The following is an 18,139-nucleotide window of genomic DNA, read 5'->3' on the forward strand; positions in this document are numbered from 1 at the left end:
TAGCTGAGAGGGTTTTCAGGTACCAAGTACAATGTTATGAATTCTTTGGATGCTAAAAAATATTCAACTGAATTTTATTCTTTTAATTAAAGATATAAAAGTAAGGTCCCTCCTGAAAGAACCCTCTTAAGATTCTGGCTTATTTAGGTGTAGAAAAAAAGTTTTGTTTTTATATTGACAACAATGACTCACACTTATAAAGTATTCAGTCATTTTCAATATCCTGACATTCTTTATATTTTATTGATCTTCAAAATAAACTCCTTTGAAGTTTAAAAAATATATTACTTCCATTTTAAAGATGAACTCAAGCTGAGAAGGGATTTGCCTAATTTCACAAAACTAGTCACTTTTATACCAGGATTTTGAATTCCAAATGAGTATTTTTTCTTCTTATAATAAAACTATTTTTAGATGAGAACCAGTGGGATTTTCCTTCTCTTTTCCCTGTTTTCAGGCTGTAAAAGATATGTGAATGTCAGTTATTTGTGCAATTACCATATGATGCCCAATACTATGTTGCACTCAGGAAGTTTGACATTAAGTCCTAGAGTTTGTTTGATATTAAATTATATTGAGATTATTAGATCTTGTGGCTTGAGTCATGAAAATGGGATCTAAGTATGATCACTACTAGATTAAGCAGAATATGAATTTCAAAAATTGCTTATCTTTATAGCCTTCACTATCTTTCCTGAGTTTAAGTCTTAAAAGATTTGTTGCCTTTTTTTCTCCAACTGGTATATTTGTTCTCACTCTGGTCTTTTCTCAGCAAACTACCAAATCTTAACTTGTATAGAAATGCCATTCAAAGTAAATTTATAACAGGAAAGTAGGGATTTAAAGCAACTTTGAACCTATAGATTTTTACAAGTCATTGGGGAACTGAATATTTGGCAAGGACATGGTAAGAAATGTCAATCTCATCACGACTAGTATATAGAATTAACCAAAGACAGGTCTGATATGTGAAAACTATTTGTGATAGGGTTTTTCTTTACTTCAGATTTCTATGAAGAAACCAATTCAAAAATGGTTATTATATTAATCTTTCAAGAAGATAATATAAAATCTTTATTTGTGGATTTTGTTTTCCAGGTATACTTCTCCTAATACATTTTCTTGTTTATCTCTGTTTTGCTCATGTCTAATACCACTTTAAAAATGAACTTAAATCAGTTCCAATATAAACATAAAAGAGATGATACTCAACTTTGTGAGGAGGAGCAAATAATTTGATTCTCATTTGATTTTGAAAATATATGTTTTTCAGTTAAGATCAAGTTTATTATATGTATTTATGCCTTATCTCTGACACAAGTTTCTTGAGAGAAAAGACTATCTTAATCATCTTAGTATCTTCTGAATAACACAACCACCAAAGATCATATCTCACATTTATATATAATGCCTTAGGGGTGATGCAAAGCACTTTACATATATTATCTCAGTTGGTCCTTGAAATAGACAGTAGTTTTACTATTACCTCCATTTTAGAGGCTTGGAAACTGAGGCTAAGAGAGATTAAGTGACTTTCCCTGGTTCCACACGTATTAAAGTCTTCCTGATTTCAAAAACAGAACCCTATTTACCATATCACACTCCATCTCTATCCTAACACTTTGTACATAGTGTTTAATAAATGCCTGTTAAATTTTAGTTGTAGATTTCCCAAATCTTCAAATTCATAACTGATTTTAAATGTTTACTAAAAAAAGTTATAATGTAAACAAGACATGATAAAGTCAGGAGAAACTGGCATAGATTATAATCATTTTCCTGAAACCTCAAGAATCACACAAAAAAAATACAAATAAATCACTTAAAGAACAACCTGTGTTCCAAACTTCAGAATTAGTTATAATTATCTCTGAACTATGCTCATCAGAGTGGACATGTCAGCTGGGAACGAAATACAATAGAGTGGGCAACTTATAAACTTCTCTAAGCCCAGAAAGAGTTCATAAAATAACTGCTTGTACATTTGGATTCATGTGATAATACCTTCTCTCTCTTGCATAAACTACTAGATGACACAGATGGGGCAATCTTATATGTTAGTTTCTTCTGTGGAAGCACTGGATTTTGAAATCCATTCAAGAAATAAAGTACAAGAAACCCTTATACTGGATCTATGTCTTTGTGCTTTATTATGCATTTTATGATGAGATACTGATCATTCACATATATTTATTAAGAACTTTGAGCAAAAAAGATCACTTACACACAAAATTTAATGATTTAAAAACCGTTGCAATTATGGACACGCTCTTATTTGGCTTCTACACTTACCTAAGTGGTATTTGCTGCAATTTGTCTCTAACTATATAGTAACAAAAGTTATATAAAAAAAAAATTTTATCACTGTGTATATTAAATCCATTTTGTATTCTTTTTTCATATTCCAAATGCTGTTTCAGTATGTCATTTATTACTGACAAACAATTGAAACTTTTATTTTTTATATGAATTCCAATTGAATAAAAATTCTTTTGATTTGAAACATCAATTTACCATTTTACACTAAATTATATTTTCAAAGTTAGTCTTTAAGTATCAATATATAAGAATTCCCTGTAATAGTATAAAACCTGTGTGCTGTAAATGTACTATAATTACAAACCTTTTCTAAAAAAGTTTCTCAGAATTTTAAAGTAGTCTGTATATAGATATTCATATTGCATTTGCAAAAAATGGTTATCCATATTTATCAACACATTTATATTTGTCAATATATGACAAATGTTAAAATAGTAAATATTTTCTTTCATCAGAAAAAGCTTATTGGGTTGGGTTATATATATATAATTTTTACAACATGGTCTTGATGGTTTAGAATAATTATAATTTAAATCTTATTTATAAAAACAGCCTGAGTACCACTGTATGAACATACTTGTGCAAGACCTAGTGAATTTAAAGTTATATATTTAATTTAAATGATATAGCCCTAAAGAGTAGCTATATGAAAATTTCAAAATCATCACTGTAAAAGTTCTACTTTGTGATTGATGCTTCCTAGCAGTAATTCTTAAAAGTTGTTATACCTGGTAATGTCTACATTTAAATAAGTCAATATAGAAGTTCATTATGACACAGTATGTTATTACAGATTCACAAGTGACATCCTGGTCTGTGAAATCTAGCCCACTGTAAAAAAAAAAATATTTTATAGACTCTTCATATCATATGATATGAAGAGTCTGTAAAATAAAATTTCTCTCACATCCTCCAAGTCAACATTATTATAAACAGCAAGCAAACACACATACACACATACATTCATAAATTTCTAATTGAACTTCTAGGTAGTACTGTAGACACATTTTTATTATAGAAATAATACTGTTCAACAGCATTTTCTTGGAAAGTAGTATTTATAAATAATGTTAATACAAGTGAAAGTTCTAAGAAAAATTAAAATTTGGAAAATGTGTCTTACATCATAATATCTATGACTAAAGAAAACGCTAAGAAATAAATAACTAATTTATTTGTATTTCATGTGAAAAATTTCATTTAAAATTCATACTAAATGGAAATCTGTTTTAAAAGTGTTGAGTTTTAAGAATAAAACCTATATGAATAAATTTTTATAAATAATAATGAAATGGCTATTTATATTTGTGGTTTATGTTATCAGAAGCCCATTAATCTTAGCAGTTCATATATTGGGGTGATTCAGTTTATATGATATTAGAACACTTTAATTTTCTGGCCAAATTTTTATTATTTCCAAAATATAGTTTTACTTTATGAAAAAAAAATACACATGGAATATATTGTTTTTAAAGAAAATATATTTTCAAATATAAAAGTAAATTTGTTTTGATGTTTACTCAATAAATAGCAATTCTGTGACAAAAATTTATTTTTAAAAGAAAGAAATGGACATTTTTCATTTTTGGTATTAATTTCACTTATATTTTAATAAAGTCTATAACACCATAAAGTATTAAAGAAAGCTATTTACTACTACTTATCTCATACAGACATCTTCATCTTTCCCAAGGCAAAAAAATGTCTTCAATGGAAATGCTCAAATTTAAAATACTTGGATAGATCCATTCATTAGTTGTTCTCATGCACTTTGTAAAGTATTAGTCCATGTAACTTTTAAGAGCTATTTAAGATAATTGTTAGAAATTCTCTGACTTGTGTCTACAATCTACAGTTTCTCTCTGACTCTGTCTCTGTCTCTCTCACACCTGGATCCTTCAAGTGAAAAAAATAAGTTTTCATTCTATTATCCAAATCTCAGTTTCTCTTTTGGCATGAACATGTTAGTTATAATATTTCTTCACTCTATTGAGCATATATAGACAAAAATCATAATGAACTATATAGAAGAAATAATAAGATACCTTTAAAGTTAAAAACTCATTCAGGAAAATTATCAATAATGTTACAAGCATATAATGTAAATATGAATGGAATATGGAAAATACCTAAAAATGTGAGCCTGTACCATTTAAAAAGTTTGTGATTTGTTTTAAAAGATGCAGATACTAAAAAACTATCATAGCTGATAATTTCATTCTGACATGAGTGTAAAAGGTTAAGTTACTATCTGAAGTAAGGTAATCTGGTTGCCTTTCACAGCAGCCTGCAAGCTCTGCAATCTGCATAGAGAGGAACATTTGTCATCATTAGCTAAGCAGTGACAGCTGGCACCCAGGGTGTCCCAGATTCAAGAAGTGGCAGAGGTACTCTCTTAGTTTAAGTTGCCATTAAATACAACATGTTTCATGAGGATCGAGGAATTCTTTATATAAAACTTTATGATAAAACACTAGTGAACATATTTGAATTTTCCATAACATGTATAATAAAATGATAGTATACAATTAGCAGGATGCCTCCAGACAACAAGATGCCAGCATACAGTATGAATAAACATTCCCTGCCTGATACCAAAGAGGAATAGATGTTTATAGCATTTAAACAGCTAAGGTTGTGTATTTTTCTATGACTTAAGATGCTCAATTCATTAAGTCTACCCAAAGCACAACAAACAACAACAAAACAAGCACTGACTCTAAAAAAGTATTTTCCCCCTGATAAATTTCCTAATTAACAAGTTTTAATTCACTCTATAATCTATGAAAAGTGTAAATAAACTTTACAGTTATTTCTTTTTTGTATCCTAGTGCCAAACACAATATCTTGCCTACTAATAGTATGTACTTAATTAAAGTCTGTTCAATGATTTAATTCAAAGAACATTTATAAATGGCCTTTTACTTGCAAGACACTCTAGGCATGATACAAATACTTCCCTCTCCCCCTCAAAAAAGAAAAGAGAAAGACAGTTTCTCTTGAATTGAATTCACATCTGGAATACGGCATGAAATTAGTCAAAATTAAATGACCACTATGTTCTATATGTTTAAAATATAAAATATAAAGACATTCAATTGTCTATATAATTTGAATCATATGGATTAATGATTTGCTTGAAAGTTTTTTTTTTTTTTTTTGAGAAATGTTTGAAAAGTTAGCATTACAATTTAATAAACTAGACCAACTAGAGATGCATGGGCCTAAAAGTTGTAATCAATTGACTTTTCAGAAAAATTCATAATAATCATACAATTATAATTTGGGTATTTTTTTCCATTCAATTTTTATTTGAAAGAATAAGAAAATTACATTCTTTCTAAAGTCATCTTCAATGTTAAGAAATGTAATCAATAACACTACAGTTTTATATTATTATGTAAACTAGTTTTCACAAATAAAACTAATTTTTGTGTTAATGTAAAATCTATGCAAATACATGCAGTCATTTATCAGGAAAGCTGACAAGCATTCCATATTGGAGGGGGAAAATGAAACTGCCTCAAGAATAGAGGCAATTAATTATTTCTGTATTTTCTCTTCCTCTGTCTTGAGGCACAAAAGTTATCCATCCAGTTAAAACAGCAAATGAAATAAAGAGTTTTTTTTTTTTATTTAAACACATATGGCTTTTGCCTGCAATACTGATCACCACAAGGTCTACAGATGCCCGTGGCTAAATTGTACACTGGCAGATGCACACAAGGGAAAACTGTGCTAATGCAGCGTGGAGAGCAAAACAAATGAAGAACTGAATTTGTGGAGAGAAAAACACTTTTTCCCCCATTGAGTTATGCATTTTCCTTACCAAATAGAGATTGAGATTACAATAACACTAAATTTAGTTTGCTGAATCAAAACAGAAAATAAAAATGTAAAGTTAAACATAAACATACAAACACATATTAAAAGTTCATTTTAAAAAAACTGGATAGTCAAATATTTAAATTATTTCCACAATTAAAAGCTAACACATTAAAAAATATTGCAGTTAATATGTATGTGTGTGTATGTATATATATATATATATATATATATATATATATATATATATATATACATACACACACACACACACATACATACAAAAGCGTATTTGTAATTACTTTTATCTTAGTACAACTGAAAATCAGAAGAATTTATCAATCTTAGTTACTTCCTTAGTATGAAGATTTCTATAGTTATTGGCTATTTCTTCTGCCAGTGTTATTAAAGGTCAAATAATGAGAGATCAATATTCAGGTTTTTTGGTAGTACCTGAAGTTTGCTTTTGTTTTGTAAGGAGAAAGAGCAAGCATTAAAATAAACACTAGTGGAAACATCTTAAAATTATTGAGATTGCATTAATTTCTCTACTGGGAAGCATGAATTTCACAATTTTTTTTAAAAATAAAAGAATTATCTAAATACTCTACTAAGTAAAGAAAAAAGAATAGAAAGCCCATTTTGATATTTAAATAAAAGTAATAGAAAGTCAAGATTATAATCATCAATGAAAAATATTTATTAAAGGATCTAATATTTTCAGGATATTGACCTAGGCACTTGTAGATATGTAGCAGCAAGAAAAATTAAAAACCTTAATTATGCTAAGGTTTGATATTTATAGCCATTTAAATCTAAATGCAAATTATTTCTAAAAAGCAGATACAAAAAAGCATTCCATCCTCTCTCTCTCTCTCTCTCTCTCTCTCTCTCTCTCTCTCTCTCTCTCTCTCTCTCTCTCTCTCTCTTTCTCTCTCTCTCTCCCCCTCCCTCCCTCCCTCCCTTCCTCCCTCTCTCCCTCCCTCTGTCTCTCTGTCTGTCTGTCTGTCTCTGTCTCTCCCCCCACCTCCCACACACACACTCAGAGGAAGAGGGAAGAAGAAAGGGAGGAAGAGAGGAGGGAGAAAGACACAGAAGACACACACCACACACACACACACACACACACACACACACACACACACACACACACAGACACAGAGACTAATACTGGCTCCAGAAAAAAATTAAAAAGGACCCACTCATGAAATATTGGAAGCAAAATTACTATTTAAACTTGAAAAGACTTGTCCCCAAGGAAAGAACACAAGTGCATTACTCCGGCTTTCAACTTCATATTTGGTGAACAAATTATAAAAATTCTGTCTAATTCATATAGGTATAGTAACATAACTTTATTGGCTTTTTTCCATTGGACAAATGGCCATGAAAACCCCAACTGTTTGTCAAGTAAGTTAAGGAAGACCTACTTTCAAAAGAAATTATTATATATAACATAAATAAGGAATATTTAAAGAACTGCTATTCCAAAATTGATGCCGTATATACCACTAATTTCTTTTGCTTAAAACCACTGTTTCTAACGAAGCCAATATAAATTTTTAATCAAGAAGAGTGCTCATCATTTTAAGGTACCTGTAAGTAAGAGTTCCATGTGAGACTAAGGTGAAGAACACAAAATCATTCCAATTAACAAAGTGAATGAAATATTAGTTACTAACATAATGTTAGTAAAATATTTAAGAAAATAAAGCTGAAGGTACAATTTTAATTACCCCAAACTATCAAGTTTTCTAAGATACTTGAAAACAAGAAAATTCTTTAACTTTGCATCCTTAATTTAGACATATGCATTTTAATACATAATTACATACATAAGCATTTACTTCTAGTACTACTTTCCTTGATCAACCATTTTTGACCAACAAGATAACAAAATGGAATGTCAGTGATTCTAATTAGAGCATACTAGTGATTAGTAAGCATATTAGACAGTATTTAAATAATTGTTTATAAAGTAGAATGTAATTAGGTAAATTATATCTTTTATAATCTATATAATCATCAGCTCAAAAAAGATTTATGATTTAATAAATTAATTTTATGCTTTTCCCCCTCTGAATGACTTTATGTTGAAGATAATGTAATAAAAATAATTTAGTCATTTTATAGTTTCTACAATTTTTTTTAGACTTATAATTGCATTACTCTATCATTTAAAACACTGGATTATGAGATCTTTCATCGTAAGTCAACTTCAAAAACTATACATTTTGAATGAAAAAGGATATTCAGTCACTGGAAGCTGATCATCACAGAGCTAAATTCTCAAGGTTAACATTGAATGTTTTCAGTTGCTTAATAATATACAGCATGAAACAATAATGAGAATTCTTTAGTCCTGAATGACCCATTACAAATTTAGCAGAATAAATACAAATCCTAACTGATCACATACAATTTTCTGGGTGCTGAGTGTAACAAAAAAAAAGAGCATTCTGGATAGTTATGAAGACTTAAAATATAAATATGTATATATACTACCTGGATGATGTTTGTATTAAGAAACAGCTAATTTTTTATGATTTATCTAAAAAAAAGAGCCATCTGAAACATGTCCTGTCTGAATATTTCTAAAATTTGCAAACAAAACAAAATATAACCTATTACTCTATAAAAAGAATTTAAAATTACTAATGAAACTGATTACTTTGGAGTATGTATGAACTCAACATTTGTTTTATTACATTCAATAAATCAGGAGCTTTAACATAAACTGTTATTAAGAAGGTTTGGAGGCATTCACCTTATACTGTAATGTGACAAATATATATTTATGATATAATAATTTTAGAATTCATGATGAAATTCAGAAGGCTCAAGAGCTTCGGTTTATATTCCCAAGTGAAATGGGGAACTGAGGCATTATCCAGCTAATTTGAGTTAGAGAATATAAAAACAAAAACCTTCTGACAAATATCAAGATAGTTGAAGTGATTGTGGGGTTTAAAAAAAAAAATTAGATCCAGATAACTGCTTCAATTTTTTACTTGTGCTTCTGTGTGTAGATGCATTTTTTGTATGTTTCTATATTGAATCTTTAATGTGAAAATTATTATCCCTTCAACATCTGGTACCACCAATAGAAAATTTGATAATCACCATGGGAAAAAGGATCTAAAAAACAAATAAAGACATAATTATGTACATCTTTGGCTATGTCTATAGCGAATAGGTAAAATGAATTAACCTTAATAATTCAAGTAAGAAATTCCCTTCCTAAATCTGAAATATATATTTTAGCCACACTTAATTGGATAATTCAGGTGAAGAAATGTTGACGGAACCTAGCGTATTGACTGACATACTTCCCTCATTTCTATATGCTTTCCTAGACTTATTAAAATAAATATTTTCATTCAGTACAAAAACATGAAACAATCACTTTAGAAAACTATTGGAACTCTTTAAAGGTTTAAACTATTTTTATTTCAAATGCTCTTATATGTCGAAATGGGAACGGGGGAAAAGTACAGGTGCTATCAAATTGAATTTTCAGAAAGGGTCCCTCTATTTTACTTTTATGTAATGTGACACATAAAGAAAACTCCCCACAAATATCTGTCTTAAATTTCTCTAGTGTAACAAAGAATGTATTATGGCTGGCAGAACAAAACAGATGAAATAGTTGAGATGCATTAAAAAAATAGTATGAGAGAAAGGTAAGGGAGGTAGGAAGGAAGAATGGAAATAAGATCTATTCAATGAGCCTTCAAAGCCACTCCAGCAGTAAGGATAAATAATTTAATAAACTCAACTTCATATTCTTTTTTATCTCCCTGGTGCAATAAGCAGATATTAAAAAAAAAAAAAAACAAACTTTAAATTCATGAATAGTGGTATATAGAATCATAGCCACCAAATAATGAAAAAACACTGGAAGTAATATCTCCATAAGCACTTTACATATATGTGCATATGCTCTAACTAACCATTATTTTTCCTACATGAAAAGACACTATTGTGGAAATTTATGAGCCTGAAACTCAATTTTTCAAATTAGGTTTATTAAAGCACAAAAACCTTTTATTCATACATTCCTCAACATAATTAGGCTTTTTCTGTATGTATGTGCTAATAAGGTGGCTATTTAAATGCCACTTTGTCTACAATATGTATGTACAAAAGACTAGATAATGGGGGAGGGATAGAGAATCATACTTTAGGAAATATACCTTTCTGTATCATATACTTAAATTTTTTGAGAATAAAAACATTTTAAAAAGCTACATTAATAGTATTATAATCTATGATGATAAAATGGCATGTAAATACTAACTCTATTTGCCACATTTTCAAAAGGTTAGACTACAGGGTAACCAAATAAGTTCAATACATGGTCACAGAAAGAAAAGATTCTCTAGTAGAGTATGTTATACCTCAGGGTTCTAAATACCATACAAATGTAAACATGTAAATCACGAGACTCTTGTTCTCCTTTCAATTAGGTCAGTTTTCAACAATTATCATTCTATTATTAGCTCATGTCAAGAATGTCTGCATGCATACCATTTGAAACAATTCAGCATTTATTTCTTCAAGCTGGAGAGACTAATAAGCAGTCTTTTGCTGCAATACTAAAAATTAAATGTTCTCATATTTTAAGCAAAAATATTTATAATTCAAAAAATCAGTTCTAAAAAGTACCACAGCTAATTTTTATAAGTTCACCAAATATGCTAATCAAAGAGTTTTATGTTATCTTGGTATATTATTCTACAATTTTAAAAAATTTGCTTTAGAGATAAAGTACATATTTTTAAAGAAATGATGCATAAAATATTTCAATATTCAAAGCAAAGAAAAACATTTAAACTGAATTAGTGTATAAACCAGCAAGTCTTAGATTGAACATCTTCCCTTCATGGGACATTACAATCATAAAAAAAAGAGAATATACTACTTCATTTAAGACTTTAATTTTAATTTTCTTTTTAGCAATAACTAGTGTGTCTAGGATCAACTGAAAGGTTTTTACTACACAAGGCAATTCATTTCACATGTTCATTGTAACAGAAAATCACTGTGTTGCAGCAACAAGCAGGACTTGCGCAGGAGTAATATTATAGGTCGCCCAGTTCACCAACAGTGACAGCAGCAGATCTGTGAATCTTGTGTTATGTAAATCACTGTCAGCTCCATATGCGAAGGGTGTTCAGAAAAGCAGCTCAAAAAACAGCAGTAGACTCACTTTCCTTGAAACTGAATTACTTCACTTTCCTGGAATACACTTTGACTAACGAGTTACCTTAGTCCCTTCTCACTCTCCATTTTTCTTCCTCAAAGTGTAAATCGTTAGTGAAAAGCCCCAGGTCGCACCAATTAGTTTGCACAAAATGTTTCGTTGTTTAGCTCCGTTTTAACCCAATTAGCCGAATAGGCTAGAGAGTCTCTAAGTTCTACCACCTGCGTGTCTGGGTTTTTCAGAGGGTCTATGGCTCCCGCCCACTGCATCCCCATCGCGTTTCACATTAAACTCAACTGGAGGGCTGATTGAGCATGGATACAAACATATTAAATCACCTCAGTAGGTGTTAATGTCTCCCAAAACTGCCCCGGGGATTTATCTGCCCCCATATTCCATCACACCCAGAATCAAATGTGTTCATTTCCAGGTGGCCAACAAAAACAACAAAAAGAAGGCAAAACCAAAACTTCAATCATACTAGACAAATAATACATCAGAAGAATCTATGGATTTTTGGGTGTTCTTGAAAAATAAAGTAACTTCATTCTACTTTGAGGTAGAAAAAAATTGCTAATAAATTTCGATTATAAGTAGCTAAAAACTGAGAAACATTCAAGGGAATTCACGTTGAGTTTATTTTGTGTGTGACTGCTGGACACTGAGGTAAAGTAAAGTTAGGAAGAAAACAGGAAGGAGAGGGGATGGGCAATAAGGAAAGTGATGGGGGATGAGATCAGCAGAGACAGAGAAAAGACTAGGGGGAGGGAGTATTTGGGGGAAGAGACAGAAGTAGAGACACAGGCAGAAACAGATGCAGAGATAGAGAGGGAGGGAAGCAAAAAGTAGATAGGTGTTTAGGACAGTTACTGAGAGAAGAGCTTAGGGAGTAAGGTCTGGGGAAGCAGAGGGGGAAAAAGGGCAAAAGACAGCAAAGAGGGGCTGAACACAAAAAGGAATTTTCATTAGGCTAGGCACTAGTAGAGGCAGCTTTTTCCTTTTTTCCCGGAGAGGCAACAGCCTTGTCTTCTCTTGCTTCCTTTTCCTTCTATAAAAGGTGGCCTTGCATTTACTAATAACTAAGAATTAGGCAAAGATAAAGAAGGGGCATTTAAAGTGGTTTTTTTTTTTTTTTTTTTTTTTTTTTTTTTTTAAACCAATTCCCAGTCCTATCAGAAAGATCAGTGCTTGGCTAAGAAAATCTATGGATGGTGGAAACCCAGAATTTACTTTCTAATTTCTACCATGTAACATAATTTAATAGAATTCTCTATAAATTACCAGAGGGCAAAGAATGCATGGTTTTGTTAATTTTTTAAAAAGTGTAAAAAATAAGTTGCGAAATATGAACAATTAACACTTTTGTTTTGTAGGAATAGTCTAATACAAATAGGGAAACTCTTGAGACCAATTACCTATAAATGAGCTGGGGGAGAGAATAGGGTGTCTGTGAGGAAGACGTAAATGAACTATTTTAAACTGGGAGAGAAAATTAAAAATAGCTTCCCGCAAAATGTGGAAATTCGTTTGCGTATTTCCAAAATTCATCCCACTTTTTAAATATAATGGAGAACCCAATTGAGTATTCCTTCTATTTTGATACATTTTGCTAAAACAAAACAAGAAAACCATTAAGCATATTAAGGTAATGCTATATAAGAGAAGCTTTATTATTTTCTGAGTTTTAAAAACTTTTAATGATTAAATCTTAATTATTTTAAAATTACCAAAATGAAACATTTCTTTCTTGACGTTTGATTCATCTTAACATACGATAAACTATTTCTTTTGAAGGCTACTAAAGGAAGCAGAGATGCTACAAAGTAGTTTTTGGCATTTTTGCACTCTGCACAGTTAGGCTACAACAGTGGATACTTGAGAGATAGTTCCTAAAATACAGATATACAATCAAACCCCAAATTTCAACACTTCAAACTGTCAGGTTAGTAATATGCCAGTATATCTGCAATCTCTCTTATGCCCACATTGATTACAACACAGTTTGAAATAACTTCATATTGAAATAAACTATGAAGAAAAATAATTTGCTATTTATTTTTCAAATATTTTCAAATTTTCCATATATATATTACATAACTTAGCATACTGAGTATGGAGAAAAACCTGCAATCACAAAAGACAAGAAACTGAGTTGGGGGGGGAGAGAAGGTTTACTAAGTATCTAACTTTTTTTTTTTTAACTTAGTTGATTAATCAAGAAATCACCAGACATTTTAACAATGGGATTTTAAAGATTTGTTTCAACTGCCACAAATGAGTCGAGTAAAGAGTATACCAAATACCCATAACTCAAAAACAAAGCAAAACAAATCTAATTCAGTGGCACATGTAAAATGCTATTTAAAAGCTATTTCATAAATGCCTGCTATCTAAAAAGAAAATTGAAAAATTGAAAAATTACAAACATCTACAAGGTCAAAAGGAGAAAAAGAATCTGACAGCAAACGCGAGTTAATGAATTTGTCTATAAAACTCCCTTCTAGTTCACCGACTGATGGATGACCATCAAATACACCTGCAGTCACATTTCAAGCCGTAGAGATACAACCAGGGTTTCATTGCAGAAGAGAAGGATTTTGCCAAGTTCTTTCAAAAAACGTCAATATGCTTCAAGTAACACCAAAGCTAAGATTCCTCTTGATTTCCAAAAGTACCTAGATAGCCTGGGTGGTTTTCTGCCGGCAGCAGCCTCCTACCTTTGGTTTGCGTGTCTATATCCAAGAGGGGGGATTAATTAACCGGGTTTGAGCTGAAGTAGGCTGCGGTGACGAGCCCAGTGGCGATTGGCCGCCCGCCTGCCTGGCCCTGCCTTTATAATTTCCACTCGAGTGCATCTGGGCTCTTATACAAACCAACAGCAGCTTCTTCTGACATACATACACACACACACACACATACACATACACACACACACAAACACACACAGACATCCAACACTTTTACACCATCTGATTAACAGCCTGGCACATACTGTGATTACAGGAAAACATAAATAAATACGAAAACAGTTGATTATTTTGACTACTGGAAGAGCTTTTCTGTGTCTCAGTGCAACTTTTGTTTTTATTGCTGGGAAGGTGATCTCTCCATGCGTTTCTCTCACACGGATTCTTTAAAAGAGGGAGAGGAAGAGAGACAGACAGACACAGAGAAAGTGAGCCAGACAGGGGGAGGTGGTGGGGAAAAGTAATCTTTCCCTTTAAAACCGGCTGAGCTCAAAGATAAAAGGAACTGGAAAACAGCAACTGAGAAACAACAGCTACAACGCATTGGAAAGATTTTTTTTGGGGGGGGTTACGTTTCGGAGGACAGCAGCCTGTTTCTCCTCTGAAGTTGGCTCCAGCTTTAGCAGCCGCATTGGATCCCACAGCCTATTGTGAGACTCCGGTGTACAATCCGGATCTCTGCCCCAACATGATCGCGGCCCAGGCCAAGTTGGTTTATCATCTGAATAAATACTACAATGAAAAATGCCAAGCCAGGAAAGCTGCCATCGCCAAAACTATCCGAGAAGTCTGCAAAGTAGTTTCCGATGTACTGAAGGAAGTGGAAGTGCAGGAGCCCCGTTTCATCAGTTCTCTCAATGAAATGGACAACCGTTATGAGGGTCTGGAGGTCATTTCACCCACAGAATTTGAAGTGGTGCTTTATCTTAATCAAATGGGGGTCTTCAACTTTGTGGATGATGGTTCCCTGCCGGGATGTGCCGTGCTAAAGTTAAGCGATGGGCGTAAAAGGAGCATGTCTCTATGGGTGGAGTTCATAACAGCCTCCGGTTACCTCTCTGCTCGGAAAATCAGGTCCAGATTCCAGACCCTGGTGGCTCAAGCAGTGGATAAATGTAGTTATAGGGATGTGGTAAAGATGGTGGCAGACACCAGCGAAGTGAAACTGAGAATAAGAGATAGATACGTGGTGCAGATTACCCCGGCTTTTAAGTGCACGGGGATCTGGCCAAGAAGTGCTGCCCACTGGCCACTTCCCCATATCCCCTGGCCGGGACCCAATAGGGTAGCAGAGGTCAAAGCTGAAGGGTTCAACCTCTTATCCAAGGAGTGCCACTCTCTAGCAGGCAAACAGAGTTCGGCGGAAAGCGATGCCTGGGTCCTGCAGTTCGCAGAAGCAGAGAACAGACTACAAATGGGAGGCTGCAGAAAGAAATGCCTCTCCATTCTCAAAACCTTACGTGACCGACACCTGGAATTGCCAGGCCAGCCCCTGAACAATTACCATATGAAGACTCTGGTTTCATACGAGTGTGAAAAGCACCCCCGGGAATCGGATTGGGACGAATCTTGCCTGGGCGATCGCCTCAACGGAATTTTACTGCAACTTATATCCTGCTTACAGTGCAGGCGGTGTCCTCACTACTTCTTACCAAACTTAGACCTCTTTCAGGGCAAACCTCATTCAGCTCTGGAAAATGCTGCCAAACAAACGTGGCGACTGGCTAGAGAGATACTTACTAATCCTAAAAGTTTGGAAAAACTTTAGAGGACAATTTTAATAAGGGCCGAAACGATTCCCAAATCCTGATGAAAATTAAACTTCCTGTTTGAATCACAGATATTCCACTAGACAATGCAAACAATAGCGTCATTAAAAAGGAATTTACCTCTTAAGCATCATGAAGGGGGGGTGGGGGTGGAGAAAGGGGAACTAAGGGAGGGGAGAAAAATTTAAACTCGAGAGTATTGAGAGACTTCAAAGAATTTTTCGTCTCCCCTGAAAAGTCCGCAACACCTGGAAACAACTCGGCTGTAAGACAACCCGTTAGTGACTATCCTGTCTATAACATCAATGGATTATAACAACCTCTGGTGATTTTAGGTACCTCTGTCAGTGAGTAAATGATATTTGGATGCGTCATCAGAAAACACGTCTAATGTACATTTTAATTTGTATCAAATATTGTGATCTCACATTGTCTTTGAAAGTGTGGATGTTGGTGTTTTGTGATTTGGTGAACAGAAGTTAAAATGCCATTTTTGGATACTTCAGGACATTCTCTGCTAATGGAGATACCATTTAAAGGTAGATTTTTCTCATGGTACTTTTGTTAACTGTCTTTAAAATTGTCTGAACTTAAAAGTTTACATTTCTGTTCAAATATAGTGCTTGTTCTATTTCTAACATTCCACAAATATACTTGAAATGTTATTTAAATATATTCAGAAGAAATTTGAATTCTGCTTATATAATAACGCTTGAATATCTGAATTATATATTTGAAAAAAATGCACTTGAAATACACTGGATTATTACTTTTGTGAATTAGATTTTAATTTCTGTTGCTGGTTTTTATTTAATTACAAGCTAATAAATGAAGTAAAAGAAAAGATGTTTCAACTCAGAAATTTTTTCTATTTGAAAATTTATTATGCTTCATTTTGAAAATTAAGCCTACACATTCTTTAACACCTCAGAAATGTAAAAGTATAATCAGAGAAAATATAATTTTAAATAATGATGAAAACCACTACAACTTTTACTATACATTATTAACTGTCAGTTTTTTAATTATCAGCAGCATTACTTTTTAGTGATCAAAATTATAATCCCGCTAGAAAAGATTTTCTTATTCCAGTTAGATTTTCATTAGGAATATTAAGGAAAAGTTAACTCACTAAAACAAAGGTTACTGAATCTGGCTAATTTTATGAAATCCATCTCAGCGTTTGAATCAAGGAGATGACTGATAGATGTATAGTTAGTAATAATAAGATGAAGATTATTTCTGATCTACAATATTTTGCTTGATAAAATGACAGCAGAATCCTAAAATCAGAACTTTAATCAGCCTATGCCTAAAGGCACCGACAAAATGCAATACAAATAGAAATTACTTAATATTAAAATGTGTCTGAAATTATTTGATTTGTTGTGAGAGAAAAGAGTTTGAAAAATATCCTGCTTAAATTAAATATTTATAGTCAACAAGTGCTGAAAAGAGCAAATCAATTGTAGATCTCTAGTTAAAAGATTTGCTTCATGATTTTTAGTATGTCAAATATTGTTTCAGAAAGATCAATTCTGTGATAATTATTTTATTTAACTGGTCAGAATTTTAACACTAGACATGTCTAGGAACCCAGTTCCAATACTATTGGGAATTTATTTTTGAAATGTTGTAATAATTATTCTTGAGAAAGATTTTAATGAAAGATCTCTGCAAACCAATGCAAAAGATTCCTTTCCTACCTCTCTTCTCAAATACAGAAGATTCTGTTCACAAATATATTGATATAAATATGAAAAACAGAAAGTTGAATAAAGAAAACAAAGTATTGTGGTTCAATCAAATCCTAATACCAGATTCCTCTCCATAACCTTCTAAAGTAGTAATTGTATAAACCAAATACAATAATTTGTTTCTTAAATGTGACCAAGCATTTTGCAATTTCATATACAAATATATAAAAAAAAAATGCTGAAAATCAAACAATGTAAAAGTCAAGTTTTTTTTTTTTTTTTGGGAAAACATTTTTTTTGAAGCTTTTGGAAAAGTTTAAATCTACTAGTAATTCTTATTTTAAGGAACACACACAATCAATTTAAAAATACAGGTAGAATTTTCAAAGGTTTTATTTTTTCCTTTGGTGCAATTTAAGCTTTCAATAAATGATCCACATTGCTTCTATTTACACTTTTTTTTGGAGGGGTGGGGAATTAAAGGCATTACAATTAAAACCCATTCTTAGAGAAAAGCCCATCAAATCTTTTGAGACAGTATGAGATCGCAGTTACCCCTAGGGATTTTCAGGGCAA

The 18,139-nt window shown here is 32.1% G+C and overlaps 2 protein-coding genes across 9 annotated transcripts in view; one reads left to right on the top strand and one right to left on the bottom strand.

Moving 5' to 3' along the window:
* NBEA (neurobeachin) overlaps positions 1 to 18,139 on the bottom strand; it is a 727,838-nt gene that overhangs the window by 200,842 nt on the left and 508,857 nt on the right. The window contains exon 1 of one of the 8 annotated variants that reach the window (XM_023499621.2): positions 14,068 to 14,301. The exons of the other annotated variants lie outside the window; for them this stretch is intronic. The gene's annotated coding sequence lies outside the window, so the exon portion shown is untranslated. Of the gene's footprint in view, positions 1 to 14,067; positions 14,302 to 18,139 lie in introns of those variants that run through there. 8 annotated transcript variants of the gene reach the window in all.
* Positions 14,270 to 16,719, top strand: MAB21L1 (mab-21 like 1). Its single transcript, XM_003764514.4, has one exon. It carries the CDS (start codon positions 14,786 to 14,788, stop codon positions 15,863 to 15,865), a length of 1,080 nt encoding a protein of 359 aa, XP_003764562.1. The 5' UTR covers positions 14,270 to 14,785; the 3' UTR covers positions 15,866 to 16,719.

The sequence above is a fragment of the Sarcophilus harrisii genome, chromosome 3 (genome assembly GCF_902635505.1).
Source record: "Sarcophilus harrisii chromosome 3, mSarHar1.11, whole genome shotgun sequence".
NCBI classification, from domain to species: Eukaryota; Metazoa; Chordata; class Mammalia; order Dasyuromorphia; family Dasyuridae; genus Sarcophilus; species Sarcophilus harrisii.